Here is a 16,144-nt window from a genome sequence, read left to right as displayed (position 1 = left end):
GCAGTAACCTGCCCCGGGAAAAGGAACCTGTCTGTCAACTTTCTGAGATTTCCGTCCCCAGTATCCACGTCCAAAGGCTTGGGATGAGTCGTGTTCCAGGAGGACGGCCTCCGGTTGTTCATTCTTGCCAGCTCAGACTTGCCCGGAAGCCAACGCCACCTGGACAGAAGGATGTACCCGGGTAGACGCGCCTGGGTCACCCTGCCTGGACTACACCCTCTCCAAGCCCAGCCCTCTAGACCGATGCCGTCATCAATAATTCAAGACACGCCTTTCCATTGGCTAGAGCCTCCACCCCAGGCGCTGGCAAACGCCCAATGAGGAAGAACCCGAGAACGCTTCTGAATAATGAGCGCGCGCCCGTGACGCAGCGGCTGGTGATTGGTCGTCGCGGCTGGGGGCGGGCCCTGGAGCGGGCGGCGGCGAGAGCTACCCGGGCGGCGAGAGCGAGCGACGTGGGTTCTGGGGTTCCGACTGAAGCGCGGCGGCGGCAAGTTGTCGAGCGGCGGCATGTTCAACTGGATGGGGCGGCAGGCTGGCGGGCGCGAGCGCTCGGGCGGCATGGATGCAGTGCAGACAGTGACGGACGGCCTGCGCTCTCTCTACCAGCGCAAGGTGCTGCCTCTGGAGGAGGCGTACCGCTTCCATGAGTTCCACTCGCCAGCGCTTGAGGACGCCGACTTCGACAACAAGCCCATGATCCTACTGGTGGGCCAGTACAGCACGGGCAAGACCACCTTCATCAGGTAACCCGCCTCGCTCGCTCACTCGCTACCCCTCCGCTCGGGCACGGCCTGCCCTCAGGTTACACTCAGAGCTTGGTGGCCCGTCGCTTCCCCCGGCCCCAACCGGTTCCCGTTGCGCAAGGTTCCTCCGAGTCCGGGCCCCCAGCGCATTGCGAGCCCCTTCCTTGCTGTTACCAAGGCCTTCCTTGAGCCTGTCACCCAGGCCTGGGAGTGCAGGAAAAGGTTCACCTAGGGCTGAAAGTGAAGGTATGCGGCTCCTAGGTGCAGAGGTAACCTTCCAGCACAGTGACGATGAATGAATGAATGAACGAATGAGTGAATGCCACAGTGGGAGTATTGCCATGCCCTTACGTGCCACGTTCTGCCACAGCAGAACATCGTTCAGTTTTATGGTCTATAGGAAGTTAGCCTACAGGGTAGCTGGCTCACCAGCCTGTGGAATGAAGGGGAGTGTCAGGTTACTGTTTGTTAGTTTCCATTTCTTCGCCCATGACAAACTGAAAATATTTGTCATAGTCGCTCTGTCTCCGGAACCAATAACCGGCTTGCCCTGAAGTTCCAATCACATAGCTTCCCCTAAAGTAACTCGACGAGAAATAATTTACAATCTAACGAGCTGCTTTTTAAATAAGGCGTCTTTCCCCCTATCTTTGGGAAGATTTGTTTTTCTGAGATCAAATTGACGGAACATTTAAACTTTGGATCCAGAGTTTTGGAATCAGAACATTGTTCATCACTTGATGTTCAACAAGTGTACAGAAAACTGCATCTGTCTTGGATATATGCTATTTCTGTTAAGTATGACCTCTTTTTGCCCTCCTGTGACCTAAAGAGTTCCAACGAAAAGTTGTTACTACCAGAAATATGTTAAATCCAGGCCTGCAGATGACACTGTGAATGAAGTCAGCAAAGGAAATAACACTGTAGTTTGAAATGTAAACTGCAAAGAGGGGAGAATAATGTTGAAATTGTTTCAGGATAGTATTACAGCTGTGAGGAGAGACTTTAAAGCTTAGAACAACATGAGTATAACATTGTACAGGTGGCAGGTTCACTGCAGTCCCATCATTTCCTCCTGTGTATCTTTGCGAGCCTCATGGTACCTGTTCATAATCGGGGAACCTTTCTTGATTCTGTACCAACCTAGCCTAAAGACAGTGTGTTCCTCTGTCCATAGGCTGGCTTGGAATTACTCAAGCAATTGGCAGGAAAGTGTATCAATCCTCTTTCCCTGCTTCATACTGTTTTGTTACAGTCTCTTTCTTCTGTGCTTCAGGTTTAGGAGAAGCTTGGTGGAAGAGTGTTAGAAGACAGGGTCTGAGATTTCACTCAAGGCTTCACTTCTCAATGAAGCCCTTTTTAGAGCATATCATCTTTCATTTTAATAACTGAGGAAGGGCAGGTGTTGGGTTTATCCAGAATTATGTCCAAAGCTTGAAAAGAAAAAAAAGCTTCATGGGTTGATTCAGCAGTTAAAAGCACTTCCTGTTCCTCCAAAAGACCCAGAGGTCCAGAAGACATTTGGAGTTTGGTTCTTAATACACATGTCAGGTGGCTCACAACCACTTGTGACATCAGCCCCAAGGAATCCAATGCCCTCTTCTGGACTTTATGGGCACCTGCATTTACATGTACACACACGTACACATACACAATTAAAAATACATTTATTTAAAATTTTATTTCAGAGGTTCTTCCAGGAAAAAACAAACAAACAACAACAACACTGGGCCCAACTGCTATGAAGTAAAATCATTCCACTGTAAAACATGGGAGGCTCCCCAGAAATCTCTTAAAACTATAAATTGCAACTTTTGCTCTTAAGGGTTCTACTTCCTCTCTTCCTCCTGTACGTAGGCATGTTTTTTCAAGAAAATGTATTCTAATGAGAAAAGTGAATTCAGGAACTATGTAGACTGGGCTGGGGATAGCTCAGTGGTGGAACTTACCTCGCTTGTGTGAAGTCCTAGATTCAATTCCCAGAACTGAAACAAAGAAACTAGATAGGCTTTAAAGGGGCAAAGAGCAGGGCAACAAGGCGGGAAAATACACAAGCTGTGTCCAGAGTGGGAAAGAGTGACACCATTTGCAGATCACATGGTCTTTTATATTTACAAAATCTTGACAAAAGACAGAAATCTATTGCATTTGTATAAACTTGAACAGTCTCAACGTGACATTATGCAAACAAACCTGTTTATGACAGCATCCAAAAAGGATAAAGCATTGACACCTTGGAATGAGCCCAACGAAAAGAAATGTAAGATTTCTGCCTGGAAAATTAGAGGCATCACTGAAAAAAATCAAGAAAGACCTAAATGGAAAACCACCCAGTATCTGTGGATACATATTAAGATGGCAGGGTTCCTGAACTGATTTCCTTCTCAATGCATATTACTTGGTGACCTGGACCCACTATATAGCCCAGGATGGCCTCAAACCTGTGGTAATGCTCCTACTTCTGCTTCCAGAGTTCTGGGATTATAGGAATATACCACCACACCTACCCAGTGTACCTGAATTGGTTGCCAAACTCAAAATAATTTCCACTAAAATCTTTGGTGTTTGATTGTTTGCCTGAGGTAGTAATTGACAGGCTAACTCTAGGAACTCGGAATTGATAGGATAGCAATGACAGTTCAATGAAAAAAGACTAGGTTCCTCCATGGGTGATGCTGGGACAGCTGGATTCTCGTGTGCAGAAGAGAACAGAGATTGTTCGTGGGTTTGCAGATTCTTTCTGAAGTGATGAAAATGTTCTGAAATTGGGTAGTGGTGTGATTATAGAACTTTGAGAGTAAATCACACATGGTTCTACCCTTTAGAAGAGTAAATGTTCGAGTATAGGAATTGTATTCCAGTTGGGGTTGGGTTGTAGCTCAGCAGTGAAGTGCTTGCACAGGGTCTTAGGTCTAATCACAAGAATTGAAAAATACAAACAAACCAATAAAAACATTCTATCAATATGAAGCAGTCTGTGATTTTGATTTCCATAAATCTGTAATTAGTGCCCGTCAAGTAATTTGTGCATCTCTGTGTGCTAATTAAAAACAAAAGGTGAGCTCCAGAAAGAAAACAAGGTAGAAATGAGCTAAGGGAACAAAAACAAAACACAAAAACAACACAGGGAACTAAAGAGGAAATGTGAGGCACAGAAATACAGATAGCTACTGTGGGTGGTTTTGTTTCTTCTTGTATCTTGTCAGTCAATAAACATTCATCATTCATAATACTCAATAAATAAGTGTTTGATGAAAAATTTCATAAGTGAATGCTTAATAAGGGCTAGAGAGAGAGGGCTCGGTGGTTAAGAATGATGCTGCTATTGTAGAGGGCACCGGCTTGGTTCCCTGTATTCATCTGTAGCCCCGGTTCTAGGAGACCTGAATGCTCTTCTGGCCTCCACAGCACTGCATACACATGGTATACTCAAATTCATAAAGACAAAACACTCATGCGTACAAGGAAAAGTAGTGCTTAACATTGTGTATTAAAACTTTTAAAATGCTGTTTGAAATATACTATTTAGGGGCTGTGATCAGTAGATCAATACATAAAGTGCTTTTCGAGCATGCAAAGGCCCTGGGTTTCATCCCTAGTACCACATAAAGCAGGTGTAATGATACATACCTGTAATCCCAGCACTTGGGAGATAGAGACGCAGGAGCAGAAGTTCAAGGTCATTACTATCTGCGATAGCAAGTTTGAGGACAGCCTGGGCTAAATAGGACCTTCTCTCTCCTTTCCCTCTTTCCCTTTCTCCCTCTCTTCCCTTCCCCCCTTTTCTTTTTCCCCCTTTCTTCCTCCCTGCTTTTCTCTGATTTTTGTCTCTTTTTCTCTTTTCACACACACACACACACACACACACACACACACACACACACACACATGTATATATAGTGTTTGGTAGGGAAAGGAGGTAGAAACAGTGAACTGCAGCATTTTCAGCAGTCTCTGATTTGAATGCCATATACTATCCCTGGAGAGAGAGGACAAAGCTCACAGGATGGGGTTGTCAGCCCTTAACCTATAAGGCTGGAGAGTAGGGAAAGGCGATGTCTCTGGATGCTGTTATTAGAAGAAGGGAAGGGGGGTGCTGAACAGGCAAAATAAGCATAACCCTATGGAAGCCAAGAGGAGAGGGCACAAGAAGAACCGGGTATTTGTTGGGGGTTGGGGGGGAGAGGATCAAATCAGAGCTTGTAAGTGGATCAGCCATCTGGAGCCAGAGTGACCGTGGCAAAAGATGTGTCAGGAAGTGGTGATAGTGGGAGCCAGGGGTGGGTTGAGGAATGTGTGGGCAGGATCAAATATAGAAAATCCTCAGCCTCAGGGCACTGGAAGGGAAGAAGTACAGGTCAGAGACATTGCACTGGCTTGCATAAAGAAGAGCATGCGCTCAACAGTTACAAGTGGTTGGAAGGGACAGATTGTAGAGAACAGGCAACTGGTGATTGAGAACAAAGTAAAACTAGGGCTTGAAGAGGAGTGGGGGGGCTGTGGGACAGGTTAGTGTGTGACATTCGTGACAGTATTCAGCACAGCCAGGTGGTCAGTGGCTTGTCCACTCATTGTATTATCTGCCTGCAAGTGGCCAAGTATCACAGCAAATGTTGGAAAGAGGACCTTTGTGGCAATGAAGTGGACTTGGCTTTGTAGTACTGGGATTTGAATGAAGGATGTTGCATGTGCCAAGCAAGTAATCTAATGCCAAGCTATACCCTTAACTCAAAAAGAGATTTTTTTTAATTAAAGGATTCTCATTTAGATTATTACTTCTAAATACATTTAATATACATTTCAAACTTGGGGATTGTGAGTAAGAAGGTGTCGGTCCCTAAGTCTGGCTGTATATTTGAATTAGCTTTCAAAATAAAGATCTCAGGCTCTCATGTGAGGCATCCTCGGTTGCAATGTGGCTGCCAGAGGCTCTCCCTGGTTCTTCTGTAGCCGTATCCAGGGAACATTTAAGAACCACTGATCTCTGAAGGGCCAGCCAATGGAATCCTGACAGTTGAACCATCAAGCCCTAAGAAGCTCAGCCTTGATCCAGAGGAGGGAGACTGATTCCAGTGAGCTCTCCACCTGTTCCCAGCTTTATCTAACCACATTTTTAGCAAAGACTCAGATGAAGACATAGAAATACTGCTGGAGAGTAGTCAATAAACACACCTCAGCAAAGCCATGACTTTTCCCCCACTTAATGTAACCTGTTGAAAATTTCTAAGATCATTTAATAGTCTTCATAAGTAATTTCAGGGCCTGGGAAGATGTCTCAGTGGGTAAGCACAGTTGCTCTTGTCAGCATGGGTGCCTGAGTTCAAATCCCTAGTGCCCACATGAAAGGTTAGATGTAGCTCTTGGGTACTTGTAACCCAGCAGTGAAGAGTAGAGACAGGTAGCTGAAATGACCTATAAGCTTCTGGTTCAGTCAGAGACTTAGTCTCTAGGCAGTAAGGTGGGGAGCAGTAGAGGAAGACACCTGAAGTCCTGCACCCCACCTCATGGACCTTGAATGGTTGTATCATTCCACAGCACAGCCTGAAGCATTTGTTTTTAATCTCACACAGTCCTGCATAACGTTATGACGAATACTCTTGGTCAGAAGGCTTGATTTCCAGCTTTATTTCTTAGACTATTGTGAGCATAGATAACTGCATTCAAAACAAAACAAAAAACTAGGGAGGTAGCTCAGGCTATAAAGTGCTTGCCATGCAAGCATGAGGTCCTGATTCAATCACCAGAAACCACATAAAAATGTCAGGCATGCAGTCATGCATTTGTAATCCCAGGGTTTAGAGGGGCAGAGACAGGTGGAGCTCTGGGGCCAGCCACCTCACTCAGTGAGCTCCAAGCCAGTGAGAGAACCTATTTCAGAACTAAATGTGGATGGTCCTTGAGGAATGTCACCCAAGGTCGTCCTCTGGTCTCCATTAGCATACACACACAGGCACATATGTGTTTACATACATGCTCACACATACACACTTGTATATACAGGCAAAGACACCTCACTATTTTTCCAGGGTTATGTGTATTTCTAAATTATTATATCTGCCAGTGTTCATGAATACGTACTATTTTTCAGAAAGGTTACTTCAGTTTAAACTCCCATCAGAAGTGAGGATTAGGATTACATCTTTACTAAGCTGCTAGTAAGTCTGATAGAAAAAGCATTTTTTTTTAAATTTGCTTTTTAAAAAGCTGGTAAGGTTGAAAATATAAAATATGAAAAATGTCTTTATTTCATTGTGAATTCTGTGAACTTTGCCCAATTTCCATTTCTAGTATTAGTCTTTATAATACTAGATAAGTTGGATACTAATACTTGATAAGTTGGATATTTTTCCCAATAACTGTTGTAAATACTTATAGTTATTTTACATGTTTTTCAGTTAGAAGTTTGCTTTTACATTTTAATGAGAATTTGCATGCAAATGTATTTAATGTTTATAACCAAACATAACAATTTCTATTTTAATATATTTATCTATGAAGAATCTTGTTTATAATTACTTGGAAAATCATTACTGATTTTTTTTCTATTTTTTTTTTTTAATATTTACATCTTTTTTCATTATTTGTTTTATGTGTCCTGGGAGTATAGAGGGTACGCACACATGCCAAGGTAAAAGGTGATAATTAGAAGACAACTTATAGTTGGTTCTGTACTTTCACTATATGAATTCTAAATTCAGGTCCTCAGACTTGGGGGAGTCCCTTACCCACATCTTGAGCCATCTCAGTAGCCATGTATTTTCTTCTTAAATAGGCTTGATTTAAAATTTTATACATTTACTTTCAAGCATGATATATGTGTGTGTGTATACATGCATATACAATATGTACATATATATCTCCACATACATACAATACATATGTATATGTGTGTATATATATATATATATATATGCACAATCTGATCAATTTTAAAAGTAAAACTTGTCTTTAGCCATTTTAACACTCCTGTAAGAATACTAGCTCTTCCTTCTATTAAGTGAGCTTCCTCATAGGCTGTTATTTAATATTAGGTCTATTGGGACCTTCTCTTTCCTATTATAGTCATGAATCCTTAGGCTGGCACCGTATCATCTTGAAACACTTTATACGAATGGTAACTCCAGAGCCTTCTGAGTCTCCTTATTTTCCAAAGAACTGTATATTGTCGTTTTCTATTTCTTGTTGAGAAGAACTTTAAAATCACATTGTTAGTGCTTCCCTGAAAGATCTCACTGGGATCCATTTGTGTGAGAACTGTATTTCATCTGAGAGTTTCAGATCTGCTGTTCCCAAGCAGGAGCAGCCCTGCTTTGGCTGGGACCTTCCCTCATCCCTCTGCAGCTCTTATGAACATATAGGCACTTCAGCTGCTGCTTTTGTAAAAGGTTTTCTTCCCTTTACGTTACTTATGGTCTGCTATCACTAGTACATACGGTAGCTGCTGAGGTTTTGGCTTTATTCTGGTCATTTGACTGAAGGAGTAATCCAACATCTGAGTAGACTGGCCTGTGTCTTCCTGCTCCATAACTATTGATTACACTTGTAATTACCTTGTCTCTTGTCATTCATGTCTTATTGAACTGAGAAGGGGATACTCCTGTTAAAACTCTCATTGTAGTGATATTTCCTTTGTTATTTTTGCCTAAATTACTTACATGAAGAGATTTTTTTTCATTATTAACTTTTAAAGAATTTTTTTTTTTTAGCTGAGTGTGGTAACATCTTTAATCCAACACTCTAGAGACAGAGTCATGTGGATCTCTGTAAGTTTGAGGCCAGTCTGGTATGCATAGAAAGTTCCAGCCAGCTACCATTACATAGTGAGACTCTCTTTCTCTCATATATTATATATATTTTTTCAGAGCCCTCATGAAGAATTATGGTACTCAAAAGTCAAAGAGTTTATAGCCTAAGGAAAGTCTGTCAGATGTATAAGTTAAAAACCATAACATCAAAAACAATGAATGTTCATTGTGTGGTTGAATGAAAAGCTGGAAAAATGAACAGTGCTGTGAAGAATGGATTTGATTCAAGAGATTTCCCCACCTTCCTGAAAGCATAGAAAGAGGGCGGGGGTGGGGATAGTGTGTTGATAGCAGTTGTTCAAAGGACAGCCCAACATCAAGTAGTTTGAATTCCACTGAGAGCTGGAAGAATCATCAGAGGAGTAAGATTTCACCCCGCAAATTCCAGTCTTTTGGCTCAACAGGTTAATGCCCATTCCATTGCTAGGCACAGCAATTTCTAAAATAATTTCACTTAAATAAGCAATCCTAATAATAATATGGCCAGTTTATGCTTAAGAAAGACCGTTTTGTTCAGCATCTTTAATCCCAGCACTGCGGAGCAGAGGCAGGCAGATAGATCGCTGTGAGTTCAAGGCCAGACTGATCTATTTAGCAAGTGCTAGAACAGCCAGGGATATAGAGTGACTGCCCCCTCCCAAAAACTAAATAAAACAGAAAGCAATAATAAAACCAAAGTTTAAAACCACAAAAATAAATACAATGATATTGGAGATCAAATTTTGATTTGCAGATTGATTGGTTTGTTGGGCACTAAGCTCAGGGCCTCATCCATGCTAAGTACTCGCTTTACCACTGACCTGCTTCCCTGGCCTGAGTAATGAAAACTGTCTAGCTGCCTAGCAGTTAGGAAATGGCAAACTAAATTGATAGGACCTAAGAAAGCTTGTAGCCATTAAGCCGAGAATGATGGCTTATGTGTGGAATCCTAGCACCTGGGCGGCTGAGACAGTAAGGTTACTGAAAGAGGCCAGCCTGAGCTACAGAATTAAACTCCGTCTCAAGTATACAAAGCAAAAGAAAAGTTTTGTATATTTAAAAATCATGTAAAGGTCTTTTTTAATGGCACAGAGAAAACTAACGGTGAAAATCCAGATGTAAAGTTGTTTTGACAGTTTATAATTTTAGAAGAAAAATTATTTTCCACAGGAGAAAAATATTGGATGGAAATATATTAAAATGTTAAAAAGAGCCGTGGTGCTGGAGAGATGGCTCACTGGTTAAGAACACTGCCTGCTTGCCCAGAGGACCTGAGTTCAGTTCCCAGCACCCACATGGCAGCTCGCACCTGTCTGTAACTCCACTTCTGGGGACTCCAGTGCCTCCTTGGACACCAAGCACTCAAGCAGTGTCCTGGAATTGTAGCAGCAGGGAGGATGAGCCGGTAGGATTGCTGTAAATAAGAGCCTAGTCTGGCTACATAATGAAACCCCATCTCAAAAACAAAACAAAATAATTTCAAGACAAGTCAGAATGGAAGGACTCTTTCTTTCCAATCCCTTCCCTTGTGAAATAATGGGTCAAATATTAGCAATAAAACCATGAGAATCAAAATATTTAATATAAATTGAATTGTCTTGACACTTGTTCTCCTGAATTAAAAATGGAATGTCTCCACTGATCTCAAGATTATATTTCCTATTATGTTCTTTTCACACTACATGATTTGTAGCATGTGGAGGGGATGAGGCCCTTGTGCTCACAAGTAAGCACTAGGAGAGCCAGGAGGGTCAAGCACACAGGTTGTCTCTTCAAAGGAAGGAGCTCACCCAGAATGCTGGAATGAATGTACTTTAAAACCTGATGGTCTTTGCTAGCTTAGAGTCAGGCTTCACCCTGACTGTGGTTTGTTTATCCCAGACTTTCCCCCATATCTTGAGTATGCTTCTCAGTCTATAAAACCTGTCCTTATGAGAGATGTCACCTGTACGTTACTACACCTGGGTAACTTCCCTGTTATCCTGACTCTCACAGGAGTTATGTTTACCTCAGTCCTTCTCCCTGGCTTGAACATTGTTTCTGAGTCAATAGCACCTATCTTTTGGAAGAGGCCATTATGTACTTGTAAAGAGTTGTAAACATGCTTAAGCTTTGTGGTACACATGGGACTGACTTAATTATCAAGAAACTGTTTTCCTGACAGTGTGTTGTGTTCAAATACTGGCTATAATAAACTGCTTGATTTACTAAACTCTAGAAGTTTGAACTAACACCAGCTACTGAGTACTTTTGAACTAGATTTGCTTCTTGCCTCTTGGGATCGTTCCTTTCCCAGCCATAGCATTTGCAGAGTCCTCCACATTAATAGGGCTGGGCATGTGGTCAGTGGTAGAGTACTTGCCTGGTATGTTTAAGGTTTAATCCCAATTACTACAGATAAACAAATGAATAAGACCTTATTAAGAGTCAAAGGATTGAGGCAACTATTTGAGTTAGTTTAATTCTCCTTCTCTAAAGATTTGTTGTTGTTGTTGTTGTTATTTTATGTGTATGGTTTACTTCTGTGTATTCCTGTATACCATGCATGTCTGGTACCCTTGAAGGCCAGAAGAGGGTGTTGGATTCCCCAGACAAACAGTTGTGAGCCACTGTGAGTATTAATAACAAAACCTCAGTTACGTAAAAACAGTTAAGTGCTCTTTACCACTGAGCCATCTCTCCAGTCCCTAAATTGATTCTGTCTCTCTCTCTCTCTCTCTCTCTCTCTCTCTCTCTCTCTCTCTCTCTCTCTCTCTCTCAAGTTTTAAGTTATTTATCTAAGCCATCTCCTCTTACAAGCAAAGGGATGGAAGATCAGAGTAATGGTCACCATCTGATAAAAGGAAAGAAGAGCTTAGCATCCAATAGGTTTTCGTGGTCCACACACAAGAGTAGGGGTCCAAACCAGTGCCGTGGTCCCTTGTTGCCTGGGGGGTCGGAAGCCGGTTTACATGATGGTTGTGGTTACCATCTTCCCAGGGGAAGGGCTTGGTCCTGATGGGGGTAGGTGACGAATGCGGGTCGTTCGAGCTCTTCGTGTCGAGACTTCAGGAAAACGTTGAACATGCTCATTCCCACTCCGGGCAGCGCCACGAAGTAAGTGAGGGCCTTCCACATACAAGCCGAACCATCCTCGCCGTGGGTGCCACCGTGAGCCGCCCCACCTGTGGGAGGGCCCGACCCAGCAGCCGAGAGACTCAAGACACACAAAACACCGCCGACGCCATGTTGGAACTCTGATTCTCTTTTTAAAAGTGTTTTGGGCCAACAAGATGGAGGAAAAGTACTTGCTTACCAAGCCTGATGACCTGAGTTCAGGCCCTAGAACCCACATCATAGAAGGAGAGAGCCAATTCCCAAAAGTCTTCTGGCTCCATTTACACATGTGGCACATATTTACCCCCACACACACACACTTAAACAAATGACTTTTAAGATGTGTTTAAAGCATAATAATGAACTGACACTGCACAGATGTCAGTGTGTATATGAATCACTCTTTAAACACTTTGTTTTCATGAGTTGTATCTGTAGATTCTAGCTTCAGAATGTCCAAGTAATGTTTAAGCAACATCCCAAATATATGCAGAATATTTTTAGTATAGATGACTTATTGAATACCTGCTTAATACGATCTTCTGTTTGAACATTCCTTGTGACTCATAGAGCATGTTCCTGTTAATACTTCCATTGGTGGTGACTCAGCCTCTCTAATTCTGATTTAACTCAGTTAACCTATTTGACCCATAGTTTATTCACCTGTAAAATGGGGAGGAAAACAGTGCTTACCCATAAGGTATTTACCAATTGAGACTATTTATGTAAAGGCACATAGCAAGTCCCCCAGTGTTCAGTAGAATGTGCTACTAAACAAAATAAATGTGAAAGTGCCAACTCAGAGAAAATGCAAAAGAAATACCCAAGTGACAACAATCATAGCAGGCAGATGGGATAAATAACATCTTTTTAAAAAATGCTAAATAACATCTTTTTATTTCCCCTTAAGCTCATCTTTGAGAGAACAGTACTTGAGTTACAGTGAAGAACTTTTCATTATCTTAAGGGTTTTTTTTTTTCTTTCCTTTGTCATAAATAATACTCTTTCTTTAAAATTAGTTTTTCTCCTCTAGCTAAGCAATGAAAGAAGAGATGCCATGCACTGACCTCATAAGACCAGGACACAGAGGTCAGGTCTCCTGTCCACCCTCAGCACTTCTGCACAGTCACGTGTGGTTCAAATGTCTGTACCTTTTTACATTCGTTGATGGCTTACTTTGGAGCCATCATCACTAGAATTGGCCGGCTTCTCTGAGAACACAGGAAAGGGAGCAAGGTGGTGCCAAGGACAGACATCAAGCCTAAAGTACAGGATGTCTGTGGAGTGGGCTGGCCCGCTCTACCACGCTGGACTCTTTTCCATAGCTTTCCTGTTGCCTCGTTCCTTTCAACTCTTGTTATCACAGATAAGACCTCAGAGTCCCTGGAACGCCAACTTTGGTAAATCCTCTGAGGTCTCCAGACTCCTGGCTCAGCCTTACCCTGGAGTCTGTGAGGTTAAAGTGCTTCTGTATGTCACCTCAGGGTCTGTTGTCCCTTCCCCTCAGGGTCCACTGCCCCTCCCCTCCAAGGCTGCTGATTTTAGCCTTATCCCTTCAGGGTCACCTTTGTCATGTCAGACATTTGTGTCTTGGTTGTTCTTGATTCGCTTTCTACATAGATGTGTTATTGTCTGCCCAACAGTATTAAGCATTTCTGAGTGTCAGTTCACAAGGGAGACAAAGCAGGCCCATGGACGACCTCCACACTAGGAGAGCTGCTCCATGAGGGCATCTCATTTTCAGTGCCTGTTATGTGAAGAAGTGAGTGCCTTTGAACCAGCTATTCTTGCAGCTACACAGAGAATATGGAAGGTAATAAATACACTGTGTCTTTTTGTTGGAATTTCGTTGATATGAAATCGAACATTGAGTGTGGATATTGTTAGTACCACTGGACAGTTTCGTACCCTAAGAAGGCAGTACAGTCATTCTCCTTTGTTCTTGTCTGTGTTCCCAAGCCAGAGCCAGAATGTTTCATCAAGGCCACAGCTGAGGGCACCCTATTCAAGGTAGTTCCTCTTTGCAGCTCAAAAATAAGGACTTGCTAACATTCCTCCCGGTGGCTACTGAGGAAACTTTGGCTCCTATTATTGTATAAACTCAGAAGACCGACAGAAACACCTGCTCTCCTTTAAGCAAGTTTGTCATTGGCGTTTTCCTTGGGAGTCCTATTTAATTCCACAGTCCATGAGATTTGCTGTGATTTCAAGTCAATTAAATATCAGATAAGAGTTTAGATACCTCTTGGCAGTGAGTGTCTGACTTAAACAGTCCTGAGTTGTCCCAGTCTAACTATAGTATCTCTATGTCCCACCCAAGGTCCCTTTTCACCAGCTCTGGTGTGGAACCTGGAGGTCTCCTGACAAGGCCTACTAAAGGCACTGAGAAGGGTCACATCCTAAGGAAGAACCGAGATAGAGCTCAGCTCTGAGGACAAAAGCTTGTGGGACAGTGAGACCCCCTGTAGACACTGACCCTATTGCTTTCAAGTGTCAGAACAGTGCTTAGACGTGATCTCTTGTGAGTTGGATACTGTGTGTATCCCCAGGAATCCTGCAACCCTAGCAGCTACTAGCTCAAAGTTTCCCATTTGCACAGTTGTCTCTAGTCCTTCCTGCCTGGCTTCATCCAGCTGAGGGTGTGAAAGTCACACTGGACATTGCCACAGTGCAGCCTGGCATTGCTGACGAATGCCTAGACTTGAGGTTCCAGAAGGGCTGCATTACACACTAGTTAGTGTATGAAATATATACTGGTCTCAGTGTGTGGTCATCTCAGAGCTCCTGTCTGATTTGTGTGGAAGTTTGTAAGAATTACCTAATGTGAACATTTCTGCTCCTAAAGCAGACTGTGCTACTAGGCACACTTAAGACTTTGACGAGAAAAGATTTTCATATTTTGAAAAACATTAAATATGGACATATTTTGAATCACTAGCATGTTCTTGCTTCAGCTTTTTTTCAAGGAGAATGTGTACCCCATGTCTTTGGGGAGTCTAAGGGATTGTGTGGAAGGACAGTCTGATAAGCCCCTTTTCTCTCACATTAAAGGAAATAGAATGTCCTATTCCCAGGCTTATATCCCGGAGCGAGGATCCTGAATGTTCATTCCTACCTGAAAAATAAAGATCACATTATCACTCACCTGAAAGTATTGTAGGAACTGAATGAAATAATAGTTCATGCATAAGGTATAGTACACGCATAAGTTACAGTGTATGTGTAAGGTGTGGTGACTATATAAGACATATGCATGCATATGGTATTGTCCATGCATAAAGTACAGTGCATGCATATATAGGACACGGTGCATACACAATAAGTCATGGTTCACGTACAAGGTTTTATGTCTTTCAGTAAATGCTAGCAGTTGTTACCAGATTTTTTTTTTTCATGATTACTCTCAGCTTACAGGACACCTTAAAACAATGCACCTATTCTGGGTTTCTGCAGTTTCACAGAAATGCAAAACCTTTGGGTAAAGTTAAAAGTAGTAATAACAGAAAGACAAAGTTTAGAGTAAAGCCTATTAATATTGCTTAATTTTCATTTTGTTTACATAAGAAAGAAGTTTCACTTCTCTTCATAAATGGCAAAATTGTGTTTGACGTTTGACTTTCAGTTCTTTCTCTCCATCCCCAGAAATAGTCACAGGCTACATTTGACTAGTCAGGATTTATAGAAAGATGGTTTAGTGTTGGAGTGGGGAGCTGCATAAACTCATTCAGGTTCTTCCTTTGACCCTGGCTCATTCCCTGGCTATTCCAGGACACCTGACATAGGGTGGTGGCAACTTACACAGGTGCCTGAGAACCATGGAGAAGGTGCAGGCCAGGGACACTCTTCTAAGGTTGCAGTAAGTTCAGCAGTAGTCAGAATGTATAGGAATGGTGAGGTAACTGGGTAATGCCTCTCCCAAGGTGGCACCTCTTATGTCAGTGGGACCTCAGATGTCTCCTTTTGGTTTGGGATTTCGTTTTTTTGAGACAGGGTCTCATGTAACCTAGGTTAGCTTCAAAGTTGAATATAATGAAGGATGGCCTTGAACCTCTCTGATCCGCCAAGGTTTTAATAATTGTGTCCAGGTTGGGTAATCCCAGGCAGCTCTCTGGTTTCTTGTTTGTGACATCATGCTGTTTTCTTTTCCAGATATTTACTGGAGCAAGATTTCCCAGGCATGAGAATTGGTCCAGAGCCAACCACAGATTCCTTCATTGCTGTGATGTATGGGGAGACGGAGGGAAGTACCCCTGGGAATGCTTTAGTTGTGGATCCCAAAAAGCCATTCCGAAAGCTTAGTCGCTTTGGAAATGCTTTCCTGAACAGGTAAGGACCAGCAAGCTGTCCTCTGGTCAAACTATTGCCTATCACTTGTGGAGTTCAGACAAGACAGCATGTCTGATCTGGAAGAAGAGTGTGTGTGTGTGTGTGTGTGTGTGTGTGTGTGTGTGTGTGTGTGTGTGTGTGTGTGTGTGTGTTATTTTACTTGGCATCTGTTCCGAGTGACTTGATGAAGC

At 42.6% G+C, this 16,144-nt stretch overlaps 1 protein-coding gene and 1 pseudogene across 2 annotated transcripts in view; one reads left to right on the top strand and one right to left on the bottom strand.

The window, feature by feature from the left end:
• Positions 1-440: 440 nt before the first annotated feature.
• Positions 441-16,144, top strand: part of EHD4 (EH domain containing 4) — a 62,916-nt gene continuing 47,212 nt past the window's right edge. Inside the window, exons 1-2 of the mRNA XM_080930780.1 lie at positions 441-746; positions 15,777-15,953. Of these exons, the coding sequence (XP_080786906.1) occupies positions 511-746; positions 15,777-15,953 (413 nt within the window). The 5' untranslated portion in view covers positions 441-510. The remainder of the gene's footprint in view (positions 747-15,776; positions 15,954-16,144) is intronic.
• Positions 772-11,757, bottom strand: LOC308431854 (cytochrome c oxidase subunit 6A1, mitochondrial-like; annotated as a pseudogene). Its single transcript has 2 exons — positions 11,436-11,757; positions 772-950 (listed from the first exon to the last, which is right to left on the bottom strand). The product of its transcript is annotated as a cytochrome c oxidase subunit 6A1, mitochondrial-like (transcript).

Source organism: Micromys minutus (genome assembly GCF_963924665.1).
Source record: "Micromys minutus genome assembly, chromosome: 17".
NCBI classification, from domain to species: Eukaryota; Metazoa; Chordata; class Mammalia; order Rodentia; family Muridae; genus Micromys; species Micromys minutus.
The sequence above is the reverse complement of the archived record's forward strand: the minus strand, read 5'-3'. Positions and strand labels throughout refer to the sequence as shown.